This window comes from Alligator mississippiensis, chromosome 4 (genome assembly GCF_030867095.1).
Source record: "Alligator mississippiensis isolate rAllMis1 chromosome 4, rAllMis1, whole genome shotgun sequence".
Lineage (NCBI taxonomy): Eukaryota > Metazoa > Chordata > Crocodylia > Alligatoridae > Alligator > Alligator mississippiensis.
Window position 1 is genome coordinate 139397139 of NC_081827.1, and position 13589 is coordinate 139410727.

Sequence of the window (13589 nt, forward strand, 5' to 3'; positions counted from 1 at the left end):
AGAACTGGGGTTGATCGCCCAGAGTAAGTGGGAGCAAGCCTGATGGCCTGAAGGCCACCCTTGGGGAGCGCAGCAGAGTGGAAGAGGCCCAGAAGAGGGTCAGAATGAATGAGGCCCTGTGAGAGGGAGCAGAGTGAGTGAGGCCCAGTGAGAGGGGGCAGTATGATTGGGCAAGTGGAAGAGGCCCAACATGGGGCAGAGTTTGGCCCAGCTTCTGAACAGAGCACTTGTAATTATGGATACTATTTGCGAGGCATGAGCCACAGTGTAGGGGAGGTTCGGAGCTGCAGATATCACCCCTAGACATCAGGGGTTCAAAATGGGCAGCCTCCTGTCGAAGTACCATCTTTATTTTTTACCAACAAGGTGTGGCAGGTGTGCTAGGTGGGTGGTGTGCCCATAGACAGGAGGTGGGCCAGTGCTAGCACTGGGTCTTTTAAGCTTACCCTGTCACAGTACTTTAATGACCAAAACACATACATAACAAAGCACATATCCAAGGAGCATACATCCTGTGGGATGAGTTTTCCCTGAAGGAACAGAATTACAAGTAATTTACAAGTATTTACAATTTACAAATTACAAGTAATTTATCTTTACCTGACAAATGAAAAATGCACCAGTAATCCTAAATCACGAATTACTACCACCAATTGTAGCATTCAGTATAATACTGAAGAAAACCCTCTGGCAGACCTTTTTTACTGTGTATCTTTCCACTCCTCCCCAAAAATCTTCAACAAAAACGACCTTGGAAATAGTGCTGTTTTCTGCTGGCAAAAAGACTAATTGCAGGCTTCATTAAAGTTGTATTTCATCAATAATTAGAATAATATTAACATGTCTGTGTGACTTGAATCCCTTTATGATGCATCCAAATAGGCATGTCATTATTTCAAACAACTTTTTATGTGACATATAACAAAAATGATTCATCATCACATCATTTGCAATTCAAAACTCTTCTTTTAATTAAATGTTAAAATTGGATTTAATGGACAATATTTTGCCCTTTAAAAGAGCAGTCGGCTTTCCATTCCTCTTTTAACCTCTTGAGGCCATGGAAAACATCTGAGGCTCCTGGCATCATCATTAATACAGTATCAACGAACTTGTGAGTGCTATGGAATGCCAGAGTCTTGTCCTAACACATCAGTACTTCCAAAGACTTTGCTTCTTGCCAATTTAGAAATTAAATTTGCTTAATCCCATTTGTGTTTAACAAACAAAACTGTACAAGCTTCTAATAGCTGGACCCTGAACAAAATATTCTCCAGTTGTGCCTGGTTCTGATGAAGCCTGAACTTATTATTTCTCTTCCAAAACCTTTTGCTAGGCTAGGCTTAGATTAGTGGACTTCATTTCAGAAACAATTTCCACTTCTTATGGTCCCATAAAAACTCAAAACATCGTTTTAGTTACATGGGTGAAGGGAAGAGCAGATTTCAGGTGGAGACATATAAACTGCATTTGATTTTATAGGACTACTTGAAATTATATTTTATAATTATAAAATTATAGTTTTGAAAATTCTTTATCATTTGAAGTTATTTTTATAAGTTTTAATGCCTTTAAAAGTTGGGGCTGTCATATTGAAACTGTAAAATTATAAAGCTTGTTGTTAGGGATTTTTTTCTGTTTGTGAATATGGAAAGAAACACAGTGACTTGTTTCTTTCACATTTGGTAGCATGGTGATATCGTTATGTTGACACGCTCTTAAGTCAGTGGCTTAGGAAATATTGTTTAATGGATAGGTAACCATGCATCAGGAGAACCAAGTTAATTTCCCAGCTCAGGCACTGACTTGGGGCCAAACCTTATTTCACCATTATATGCTTACATGCTACCTGCATGTCCATGTAGCTTGTAGCATATTTAGCCACATAACTATATTTTAAATTCCATTTCCATTTATGTAACTATGCTTGTCTTGTGCTTGGCTTCTGAACATGCTCAGAAAGTTCTTTTCCTGCCAACTGTGTGCTCTGATGGAATAGGATCCATTGGGTAGATGTGTAACTCCATGTTAGTTCCCAAAACTATGGCCGGAGGAAAAAATGGCAAGGAGGAAGAAGACTCTGTCATTTTTAATAGTCTAGGAGTTAAAACACTGGCCCAACGAGCAGGGGAGGAGTTTGGCCCTGCATTTTCTTCTTCCAAGCAAAGTTTTATAATGTCCAAACCATAAATATTTCTCAGAGTACCCTCTAGCCCTCCTGACCAACTGGGCAGCCAATAGGGAAAGATGCACAGAGCCGGGAACAAAGATAGGACAGAAGGAGTGTAGTTCAATGAGAGATTCAGCCTTTGAAAGGAAGGAGACCCTAGGTTCTAGCTCCAACTCCTGCTCCCAGTGGGGCAGAGCCTGTCCTGTAACTGTTTATCCATTTCATCCAATAAATATTAAATGCAAGAGGCAGAAAATCCAGGCTCTTGTTTTCTTGTTGTGACCTAGATAAAAGCCATATAAGGACCTAGGTACATGTATAGAAATTTGTGTGTGCATATTCCTTACTTTCCACTGCTTATTTAGTCAATGTGATTAAACTATAATTTAGGAATTTGCCATCAAAGCCCTACACTGCAAACCTGGCAATCCTCTAATCTCTGATGCTTCTGCAACCTTGGGATCTTTATGGAGTTTGTAACAATCTTCAAATACCCGAAGGGCAATTAGAAAGAGGATGTTCTCTGACTATAGGAGAAAGGACTAGAAGCAATGATTTCAGACTTCACCAGAGGAAGTATGTTAGAAATTAGGAAAAACTTTCTCACTATGCGGGTCATTAAGAACTGGAACAGGTTACCGAGGATAGTTGTGGAATCTCTCTATTCTTAAAAAATTTCAAGAGCAGTTTAGACAGATATTTGACTAGGATGGCTTCATCAAGGATAATCCTGCCTTGATCATGGTTGTTGAACTAGCTGACCTCCTGAGATCCCTTCCTGCCCTAATGTTGTGTTTTTTAGGTGGACTTCATAGGAATACTCCAGCAAATGGAGGCTTATTCCTACCAGTAAATCTGTTTGCATCTCTCTGCCTCTGAAGTAAAGCTCTCTAAAGCATGTCATATCCTCTACTGCCTTTTACAACTAGTATATTAGGGAGTTTGAAGAGCTCCCTGTGCTAACCCAGTGGACCTTTCTGATATACTGAGAGAATAAGTTGTGCTTTCCACTGGCATGCAGTTCCTAACTTTCCTAGAGCAAAGCTTTACTATTACTTCCTTTAGTTTTGCCAGCTTAGCCTGTTAGATATGAATCTCAAGATTCAAAGGTTTTTCTGAAGTCTTAATAAATACTTACATGCCTCAGATGGGATATGAGGAACTCGATTCAGGATGAATGCCTTCCTTCTTGAACTGGTCTTGATCAGATCATGTAGCTAGTTTTGCAGTAGTTTCTTAGACTTTTTTTAAAGGGACATTGTAGATCCATCATTACCATCAAGCTCTGAAGCATTTAAATAAAACCTATCGCTGATTTGAAGTTAGGGAAATGATAAAAAAAACTTTTATTTAGAGCCCACAAAATAGTTACTGGAAGGTTATGGTCAAAGAAAAGAAAGGGTGGAAGGGACCTTCACTGTTTTACAGTTAAATTATGGTTTGTGACAGGTGTTCAGTTCCAGCACTGGAAATTTTGTAAATTTTTTTGCATTTAATGGTGGTTTTATGAACCATTGAGCAAGACAGTCTCACTATTTATACCTGGTTTTGAGCATATTAGAAGTGTGCTATTGTTGCAATGGGAAAGACAGGAGGATTTCCTTGTTCACTGAGCATTATAACATTTACAAATAAATGTGTTTGCAGTCAATCCTCTCTCCTTCACTGTGGGCACAGACAGTAGTACAGCTCCCTACTGTAATTCAGAACACTCTGCCATAATTCAGAATGCTTTACAGGAAGTGTTCTGAGTTATAACAATCCCCTGGACCCAACAGAAGTTCATTGATGGTTACAGGGGGGAGGGGAATCTAGCTGCTGGTTGCAGCCTACAGTCGGTTTCCCTTAGTAATAGCCCCTCCTCCCTGCCAGCCTGTGCTATTTTCAGAGTGGGAGGGGGGAAAAGGGAGCAGAGGGCTTGTTCTGGGGGGCACCCACCATACCCTCCACTGGGGGCTGAAAAAAACAAGAAAACCCATGCAATGAGGGTTCAGATTTGTATCCAATCAGCCATTTTTGAAGTGGTATGCACCTATGCACTTGTGTTTGGTCATGGCTATAGACCACTTCTTGTGACGAGGTCAAGCAAAAATTGTCACTTCTGTCTGCATCCTTCCAGTTCTGAATCTAAACTGTTGGATAAATGTACGTTTGATTTATATGTAGAGGTGATTTATAACCGGATGAATATGATAAATTGGAGTTAGTGTTAATATTCACTTTGGCAGGCTGTTCAATCAAATTGAAAGCAGGTAAAGAAATGATAAAAGCTTTTTCACTTCCCTTATTTTTTCCTAATGCAAAATTATAGATTCTTCAATATGCAGATGGCATTCAGTTCTCACTAGGTCTATTTAGATTAGTCTAAACCATCTGTATTTCTGTCAAGGTTACCAATCAAAATGAGTAAATTAGTGAAAATACTTTGCTTAAATGTGTACATTGAGAAAAGATAGTACCTTAAAAATACTTAAAGGGATTAAAAGACAGGAGTTCATGAGTTTTACGCTGTCATCTAGTGTTTCACTAGGAACGGCAAATATTTTCAACAGCAAGTTTGGGTTTTGGTTTATTTTACATCCTTTTGCTAGCAAGGAAACAATACCATGGAACATTGCATGATATCAAATGCATCCCATCAGTGAATTCTATAAAGCAGGTGCTTTAAGATGAACAGTATATTTTTGTAACAAAGTTCTGTAAGCCTGAAAAAATTAAATTTGGAGAAGGATTCATTATCTTAATTTATATTCATTAATTTGTAATTAAATGAAATACATGCTTGCATTTTCTTTTTTGGGTTCTCTCTTTTACGTCCATTTTGATGTAGTAGCTCAGCATGCATTATACTGTGAATTTATCATGAAAGTCCATTGGCACTGATCCTTTTTGAAAAGAATATGGTGGATGTTTTCATAATTTTAAAGCAGTGTATATTATTCTGAGTTTAATTGAAAGACCATCACATTATTTTTGAAGACAAAAAGTAAAATGGCAATTACCTAATCCCAGGTGGGCTAGCTTAGATGGACTCCTGTGACTGGTGTGCCATCATCAGCAAAGAGTTGCATCTTGGGCATTGAATTCTATGTAAAACTAACATGGGGGAAAGGCAGTACCATTGCAGATTAACTTTTCATTTTATGGGGCAATCTGACTCATCTGTGTAAAAATCCATGGGGAGAACTAGGATTTTGAAAAAGGGGTTGCAAATGGTATGGTACATCATCGCATATAATGCAGTACATATTTTTCCCCAGATGAAAAGAAACTAGAAGCTTTACTAATATGCTTGAAGCCCAGGGCTATTTTATTCAGTTTAAGATCAAGTAAGCAACATGAATATAACTTTATTGCAATGTGCACTAATTTAATATATCATATAGGAGTGCACTGATAAAGATCTTCTTGGCCAATACCGACAGCTGATCATTAACCAGCCATATCAGCTGATACTGATCCAATAACCGATTTACAGGAATGCAGCTGGGCAGCATGGAGAGCAGCTCCCTGCAGGTAAGTCTGTGGAGGGTAAGGGATGTGGGGTTGGAAAGGACATGTTGGGGGGGTAGATCATGACATCCGTAGTGAGGGAGGGAGTAGGGCATGGGCTGGGGCTAGAGGTGTTGCCCAGCCAAGGCAATAAATGGGACCCAGGTTCAGGGTGGGGAGTGGAGCAGAGCTGTGGGTGGCTCATCCAGGGAATCAGCATCCTGGCATTTAAAAATGGTGGCTGTGGTGCTTGAACTAAAGCTCCTTGAATGAGCTTTAGTTCAAGCACTGCTGCCACCATTTTTAAGCCTGGGGATGCTTTTAACTGGAGCTGAGTTGAGTGTGGGGAGGGCAGATGCAGGCTGCGTCCTGTGGGTTTGGGGCTCTCCACCCTCCTGCCTTTGCTTTGGGGGTCCCGTGTCAGCCACGCACCCCCTGCCCACCCAGCAGCAGGAGATAACATCAGAGTGGAGAGCCGCAAGCCCACAGTGAGCTGTTTGCATCTGCCATGCACACAAATCTGGGTGGGGAGGGAGTGGGCATATGCCCCCGTATGTCTCCCCCAGGGGGTGTGCACAGTGGTGGGGAGCCACCCCTCCCAACCCACTCTGTGACCCCTGGACAAGTAGCCCACATCGCCATCCCACTTCTTGCTCCCCCAACTCCAGTCCCAGCCCTACTCCCTCCCTCACTGTGAGGACCTAGATCTACACCCCCAAGTCCTTTCCCTCCCCCATGCCCATTCCCCTCCACAGACTTACCTGCAGGACAGTGATCTCCATGCTACTCAGCTGCATTCCAGGCCACGTGCATGTGTACAGCTTTGTGCTTACACATGGCGTCCGGGGGCCCCAACCAGAAGGCATATTATATTTATCGGTGAACATTATTGGCTACACCAGCCAAAAAAAGCAGATAGCCGATGTTAATTTTCCTTTTATCGGTGCTAATCCAATATACAACCAATATATTGGTGCACTACTAATATTATATATTATGTATTAAAAACCACAATAAACTATGCACAAGTAGATGTTGCTTCTTTAGTCCTGTAGTTCTTAGAATTAAATGTACATCTCTTTCAAATTTATAAAACAAATTCAAACCTTCTCAAGCATCTTGTCAGTGCATCTGATTATTCACTGAAAGTTATTTCCATACCTGAGTTAATGCTTCCATGCCTGAGTTAGTGTTTTTAGCTAGAGTTAAAAGTAGACTGCAGGGCTATGAAATAGGAGTGACATTACCAGGAGCAGCTAACAGGCATCAGAATAGCAGAAGAAAGGTTAGCTAGATTAGTGGAACATTAAGACCATTAAAAAAAGTAGGCAACATCCATGGAATGAAGAGTTTAGAAGGAATTGGGTAGATTACATTGAACCCTGAAGTCAAGTGACCCCCTCACTCGTACCTGAATAGAAATCATGCTGCCTTTTCTAGGCAGTTGGTTTTAAACTTTGGATAGAGCAGGAATCAATTGGGGAGGAAGTGCAACTATACCACTGCATCTCCACCCTGAATCCACCCCTCCTCCCCCGTAAAAGTCCTTTTGTAAAGTAACATCAAAGAGAAAAGGTCCTGTGTAGTCACTGAAGGCAACTATGTGCCACTGTCATCTGCAAAGAATATTATAGGAAAGTTACTCTTTACATCTAACCCCAGCTGTTCAGTCTGGTTATCCTGATGAATGTTGACAAAGAAAAACATAACTATGGTCTTGACTTTGCAAAGACTTGTATACACACAACTTTCAAGGGACTAAACCATGAAACTCCACTTCACATTGTAAAGTTTTTATTTTCAGTGACGGACAGGAAATCTAAAAGCAGCATGCAACTTACGCATTATTCTATGTACTAATATTCAGAGTGCTTTTTCGATTTGTGCCTCAAGTTGCAGATATTAGCTGGGAGTTCCAGTAAAATGGTAAAAACTTTGGCTATTTTTTGTATGCATGTAATTATAGTTATAGTTTTAGTTGTGATTATAACAATTTAATACTTAAAGCACAGTGTATCTAGTTATAAAATCAATGTTGCATTGCAGCAACATTCCCATTTCTGGCAATATTGGGGTTTTTTTAATATCATTTACATTTTTCTCAACATCAAAAATACACAATGAGTCCAATATAGATTATGTGGTAAAGTTACTGCCAATAAAATTCTATTAATTTCTTTTCTTACTAAACATTCATAACAGAGATTAGCAAACTTAAGTTCTTTCAAGGAGGGGAGGAACCATAGGAAATAAAATATTTTAAGGTCAGATTTAATCCTTCCTGTCCTGGAAGGTATAAATTACATCTTCTGGCAATGTCTGGCCTACCGTACCTCAGAGAGGATTTGAATAGTAGCTTTAAATTTCTATCTGTTTCTTTTCTGCCAGGTCCAAATTTTTCATACACAGTGACTCTTGAAACCATCTTTATTTACAACAAGATTTTGCAGGATCATATGGATAGACTGCTGGGTCATCAAGCCTAAGCCTTGGCTGCCATGGGCCACCATGTCATGTAATTCTTTTGTACCTCATGACTGTCTTGATTTTGGAACACCATTTTTTAGGCACTGTGATTTTTCAGCACTTGTAGAAGCTTTAACTGTGATTTCCCCATCCAGGTGGTGATGTTTTGGGGCCAAGTTATGTCTGGGCAGCCTGTCTTCCTTTTCTCTTTGATTATTCCCAGCTGAGCAATGCTTGCTAGGCTGGTTTCTTTGGTCACATGGCTAAATCATTCCAGATTCCATCTTTTTACTGCTGCTTATAAAGGCTTATGGGATCCAATTACTATAGTTACTACTTCTCTAAAAGAGTTGTTAGTCCTGTGCATTATATATGGTAGTCATAGAATTCTTTGGAGATATCAGAGTTCAAAAAGACTTAAATGTTTCATTGTACTGCTGCTGAAGATTTCAGGTTTCACAACTAGACAGGGCTGTTTAGAACACAATCATTCTAAGTTTTCTCTTGTATGCAGTTAAGATGTTCTTGTCTTTCCAAGTGCGTCAAAATTTGTAGGTACAGCTATTGCAAAAGCAACTCTACCTTTGATTTCTGTTTTAGATTTTCTGTCTTTTATAAAGGCAGCTTTGAGGTGCCTAAATGAATCCACTCATACATGTAAATTTTTTATTGTATATCAAAATTCCTTCCTGTCATTACCTTACTATTTTCTTGCTTTGAAATGTCATAGTGCCATATATTATTTGATGATGCTTCCCATTTCTTTATTCTCTCTGCTACATACTTCTAAAGTTCTAAAGAAAAGTTCTCTGAGCTTCCATCGTATACCTTATTGTGGGTCTTCCTTTTATAATTTTTTTTTTGACTAAAGCAAAATTTTTCCAGGATAATCTTGCCAAGGGGCTGGCTATCTCCCAAAAATTCTGTTTCCCATTCTCTTTAAGAAATGTATTCAAGTCCCCGCTTTCTAGATTAATGTTCTAACTACTAGGCTATTGTGTAAAAGATTCATTCAGTCTGAACTAGGTCTGTGATGTTAGCCAGACTCACCCAATTGAAGATTTACAGACCACTCTCAGAAAATTTATAGCATCATTATCAAAACATTGTTCTGTACTTGGGATTTAGTGGAGGAGTTAATTCAGATAATAACATTGTATCTTTGGAAAACAGATATGTATATTTCAATAAGCTGTCTTTGAGGAGTATTTTGTCTTTCCCAATAAAATTGATTTTCTTTTACAAGTTCCTTTTACTTGGCTCTGGTAATGCACAGGAATCTTCAAATGTGTAAAGGTCCCTTTAAGTGGTATAATGGTATAATGTTATAAAAGCCTTAGTCTGTCTGTCTGTCCATCTGTCTGTCTGTAACACTTTATTTGCATTCTGATTAGCTGTCTCATCAGCCAATCAGAGTGCTCCAAGAGTGTTCAGACTGCAGGTGACTCCAAGAGTGTTAGGACTGTGGTGGAGCGCCGCCATGACAGCAGGGACACAGGACGGGGGGTCCAAGGTCCACACAGCTCTATGGAAGAGGCAGCCTCTTCCCTGCTCTGTGGAGGAGGCAGTGGCACAAGGGGGTGGGAAACAGGGTTGAGCCCATGGCGGTGGCACAAGAGAGAGGGGACAGGCCCTGGTCTGCCATGGCATGGGGGAAGACCGGGCCAAGATGCTGCTGTGACAGTAGGCACAGAGGGGAAGGTACAGGAGGTGCTCCTAGGAGGCAGCAGCAATGGAGCAGACAGAGTGGGGGATGGCCTTACCCCCACCCTGCCGCCGCCCTCTGCTCCCTGGATGCGGCGGGGGCATGGAGTGCTGGGTAGTGGCACTCCATCCATGCCCCCCCCCAAAATTCATGGGGAGGGGAGGCAGGTGGACACAGGCCAGGTAGATGGGGGGGAAGCAGGCCCAGCCCCAAAACGGATAGGGGGGCGCGCTGGGCCTGGTCTGGTCCTGCAATCGTGGCGGGGGGGTGACCTTCCCTGGCCCAGCCTTCTAACAGTGGTAAGGAGTTTGGGCAGGGCGTGCCTGGCCCCAAAACAATGGCAGGGAGGGTGGGAGGGCACACTAGGCCCAGCCTGGCTCTGTCCCAAAACAGCTACAGGGAGGGTGGTGGGGGCAGGCTCAGCTCTGTTTCAAAATGGGGGAAAAGGGGAGTGGGCCTGGCCCCAAAGGTGGGGAGGATGGGGAGCCGGACACAGGCCTCTGCCCCCGCCTGCATACACATACCCCATGCCCATCATTCCTGACAGGCAATTGGCTAGTTGAGAATAATTGAGAATCAGGCCCATTATGTTGATTCTCATTGGTTAACCAGCAATTCAAGCTCTTTGGAGTACAGTGGTATTTGTGTTTATGCCTATGGAATTGTTCAGTGACTCTTTGTTCTGTCACCATTAAAGAGTTTTTATTACCCCTTTTCCATATAGGATTATTGGATTAGGGTTATTATTTCAGTATAGGTTACTGGATTAGACAATCAAGTGCCCATTGAAGCTGATAGCAGTGAGAATAATGGTCAGCCCTATAATGCTGTTATTATCCTGGAAGAGAGATCTGTAATTAAATTTCCGCTGTTATTTTATAGGCATTGTTAAAATCTTTGACTTTATTCATTGAGGGGGGAGACTCTGGGGACATTTGATGTTTAAATAATTGAATTATCCAGGAGGTTTGCCTTTTATGTTCAAGAATGCATGTACACACATTTGTATGCTTAGTGCCAGATTCAAAATAGGATTTGGATACTTAATATACAGGCACCACCCACCAGGATGGAGGGAGTCCTGAGTTCCCATATCTGCTCCCAGCACTTTATGCTTTTATCCAATGACTAGGTATCTCCATAAATCACGGAGGAAGCACCCCCTGTGGCGGGCCAGTAGGGGGTGCTCCTGTGTTGAGCCACTGCAAGAACTTGGGATGCTTCCCTTAGTCTGAAGCACAACTAGTGGTCTCCCTTAGTCAGCCAGACCAAGGGGACCCCAAGGCATAATCTAGACCCTCTCCCAATAATTCTCCAATGCTAGGTACAGAGAAGAAATGTATTGTTTACAAAGAGTAGGTATGAAATAGGGTATAGGGTAGAGAAATATCGTAGAAATCCCTTACAGCAAGCAGTGGCATGGGAGCCTTTGTTGACACATCTGTGTTACTGCCAGCTATACATTTAGTTAGATCTCAAGTAGTTTACTCACAAGTATCATCCAGAGGCAGGTGGAGATTCCCTCTGGAGGCAACCAGTTCACCGAACATGAGTTTCAAGAGAGAGAACCAGTTTCAGATCGTCCAACTTCTCTAAGAGTCCTCTTTATGGCTGATGCCCCTCTTCCTGGGCAGCTTTTAACTTGTATAGACCTTATGACCTCATTTATCTGATCCAACGAAGGCCAGCAACTGTTGGCTGCCAGCCAACCAATTTGAAATGCATCACTGGTTGCCAGGTAGACTGGCAGGGTCTCTAGTCCCTTCCCAGTCATGATGACATTGCTTTGAACAATAGGGAGTTTAGGCCTCCCTACCCAGGTGTGTGAGGCCAGTCATGTAGGCAGAGGGAGCTGGTTTGCCCCCTCCCTCAGGAATGTATCCAGCTCAGGTTATAACAGGGTTACATGAAGCTGATGGGGCAGGGGTGTCTGCCTTCTGCAGTGACCATGGTAACCAAATTGTCAGATTAGTTATAAGTCTGATAGCAGAGTTTGGGGAGACAGAGATGGCATTCTGCTGCTTCCTGCCCCCCCCCCCCCCCACACAAACACAGCAGCTCTTTTAATTTTTTTTTTTTCATTTTGCTGCTTGCCCTCTCGCACCTGATTGGCAAAGGGGACTCACTGGCCAAGCCTTTTGCTGCTGATTGCTGGGGAAGTGAAAACCGCAGTTTTAATTGTGCCACAGTTTTTGCCTCCCCGCCAGTCAGCAGCAAGCAAGGGAGCCACCAGGACCCCTCTGCCAATCAGTGGCTGGGAGGCAAAAACCATGACATATTTAAAACTGCAGATTTCCCTTCTGCAGCGATCAGTAGCAAACAGCCCAACCAACAGGGCCCCTCTGCCAATTAGGGACAGCAGGGCAGGGCAAGTGGCTAAGTAGAAAAAATTAAGAGCTGTTGGGGGGGGTACTTCCTCCACAATTTACACAGATCAGTACCAATGACTTGTTAATTCTGCATGTCAATATACTCCTGGTGAATATTGGCTAGAACCCTGAACCCTCCTCTGAGGAAACTGCCTTAACTTTGAGGTATGGTCACATTCCTCTTTTTTGCTATCTCTCTGGTGCCAGGGCAGTTGCTTTCACTTGAGCCTTGCCTATAACACATTGGTTAGAGAACTCTGATAAGAAGTGGGAAATGTGAGTTTGAACTCCTTCCGGCTAAGAAGGGCATTTTACTGGGGTCTCCCACTTCCTAGGCCAAGGGTTGGCAGCCTACAGAAGTAATTCTTCCCTCTATTTGCACTGGTGAGGTCATATCTAGAGTAATGTGTCCAGTTTTGGGCTCCCCACTACAGAAAGGATGTAGTCAAATTGAAGAGAGACCAGCAGAAAGCACGAAATGGTTAGGGGACTGGGGTGCACAACTTCTGAGGGGAGATTGAGGCAGCTGATATTATTTAGTGTGGACAAGAGAAGACTGAGAGGGGATTTAATATCAGCCTCCAACTACCTGAAGGGTGGTTCCAAAGAGGATGGAGCTAGACTGTTCTCAGCTGTGGCAGATAATAGAACAAGGAGCTATGGTCTCAAGTTGCAGCAAGGGAAATTTAGATCAGATATTAGGAAAAACTCTCTCACTAGATGGGTAGTGAAACACTGGAACAGGTTACCTAGACAGGTTCTAGAATCTCCATCCTTGGAAGTTTTTAAGACCCAGCTAGAGAAAGCCTTGGTTGGGATGATCTAGTGAGAATGGTCCTGCCTTGAGCAGGGGGTTAGACTGGATGACCTCCTAAGGTCCTTTCCAACTCTAATTTTCTATGATTCTATGCTATCCCAGCTAAGCTGTCTAAACAGTAGGGCCTTATCTAAAAAAGGGGTTACTATTCCCACCTGTGTTCTTAAATTAATAGAGAACTCATTGTTCAGGCCCGTATGGGTTACTTAAGTGCCTATGCCCAGGAAATAGTTTTGGGCTGTGAATCCAAGTCTAGCAAAGGTGCATAATGTAGGACTGATTGTAGTTGTCCATGTTCAGGAAAGAGGCAAGACTTCAGACAGAGCCCTCTCTTCATTCTTTCCTATTATCTGGCTATGCATTACAATGTGCTGACTGTTCTGAATCTCATTCTTGATGTCTAACTTACCGCATTCATGGGCCTAAGGGACTTAGCTGTCTAGCTCACAATTCTAAATTCTTCTCCTTTTGGCACTGGATTTATGACCCAGTCCTGTTACCTTGTTCCAGGCAGACCCAAATCCTCAGACTGACCATGATTTCTTCCATTCAATAATAGGCAAATTGTAT

The 13589-nt window shown here is 42.2% G+C and overlaps 1 protein-coding gene across 2 annotated transcripts in view; it reads left to right on the top strand.

Annotated features, from left to right (window-relative positions):
* The window catches only part of CCDC91 (coiled-coil domain containing 91), a 445798-nt gene that overhangs the window by 376615 nt on the left and 55594 nt on the right, over window positions 1-13589 (top strand). The window contains exon 13 of one of the 2 annotated variants that reach the window (XM_059726685.1): window positions 5557-5660. The exons of the other annotated variant lie outside the window; for it this stretch is intronic. Within the exon in view, the coding sequence (XP_059582668.1) occupies window positions 5557-5637 (81 nt within the window). The 3' untranslated portion in view covers window positions 5638-5660. Of the gene's footprint in view, window positions 1-5556; window positions 5661-13589 lie in introns of those variants that run through there. 2 annotated transcript variants of the gene reach the window in all.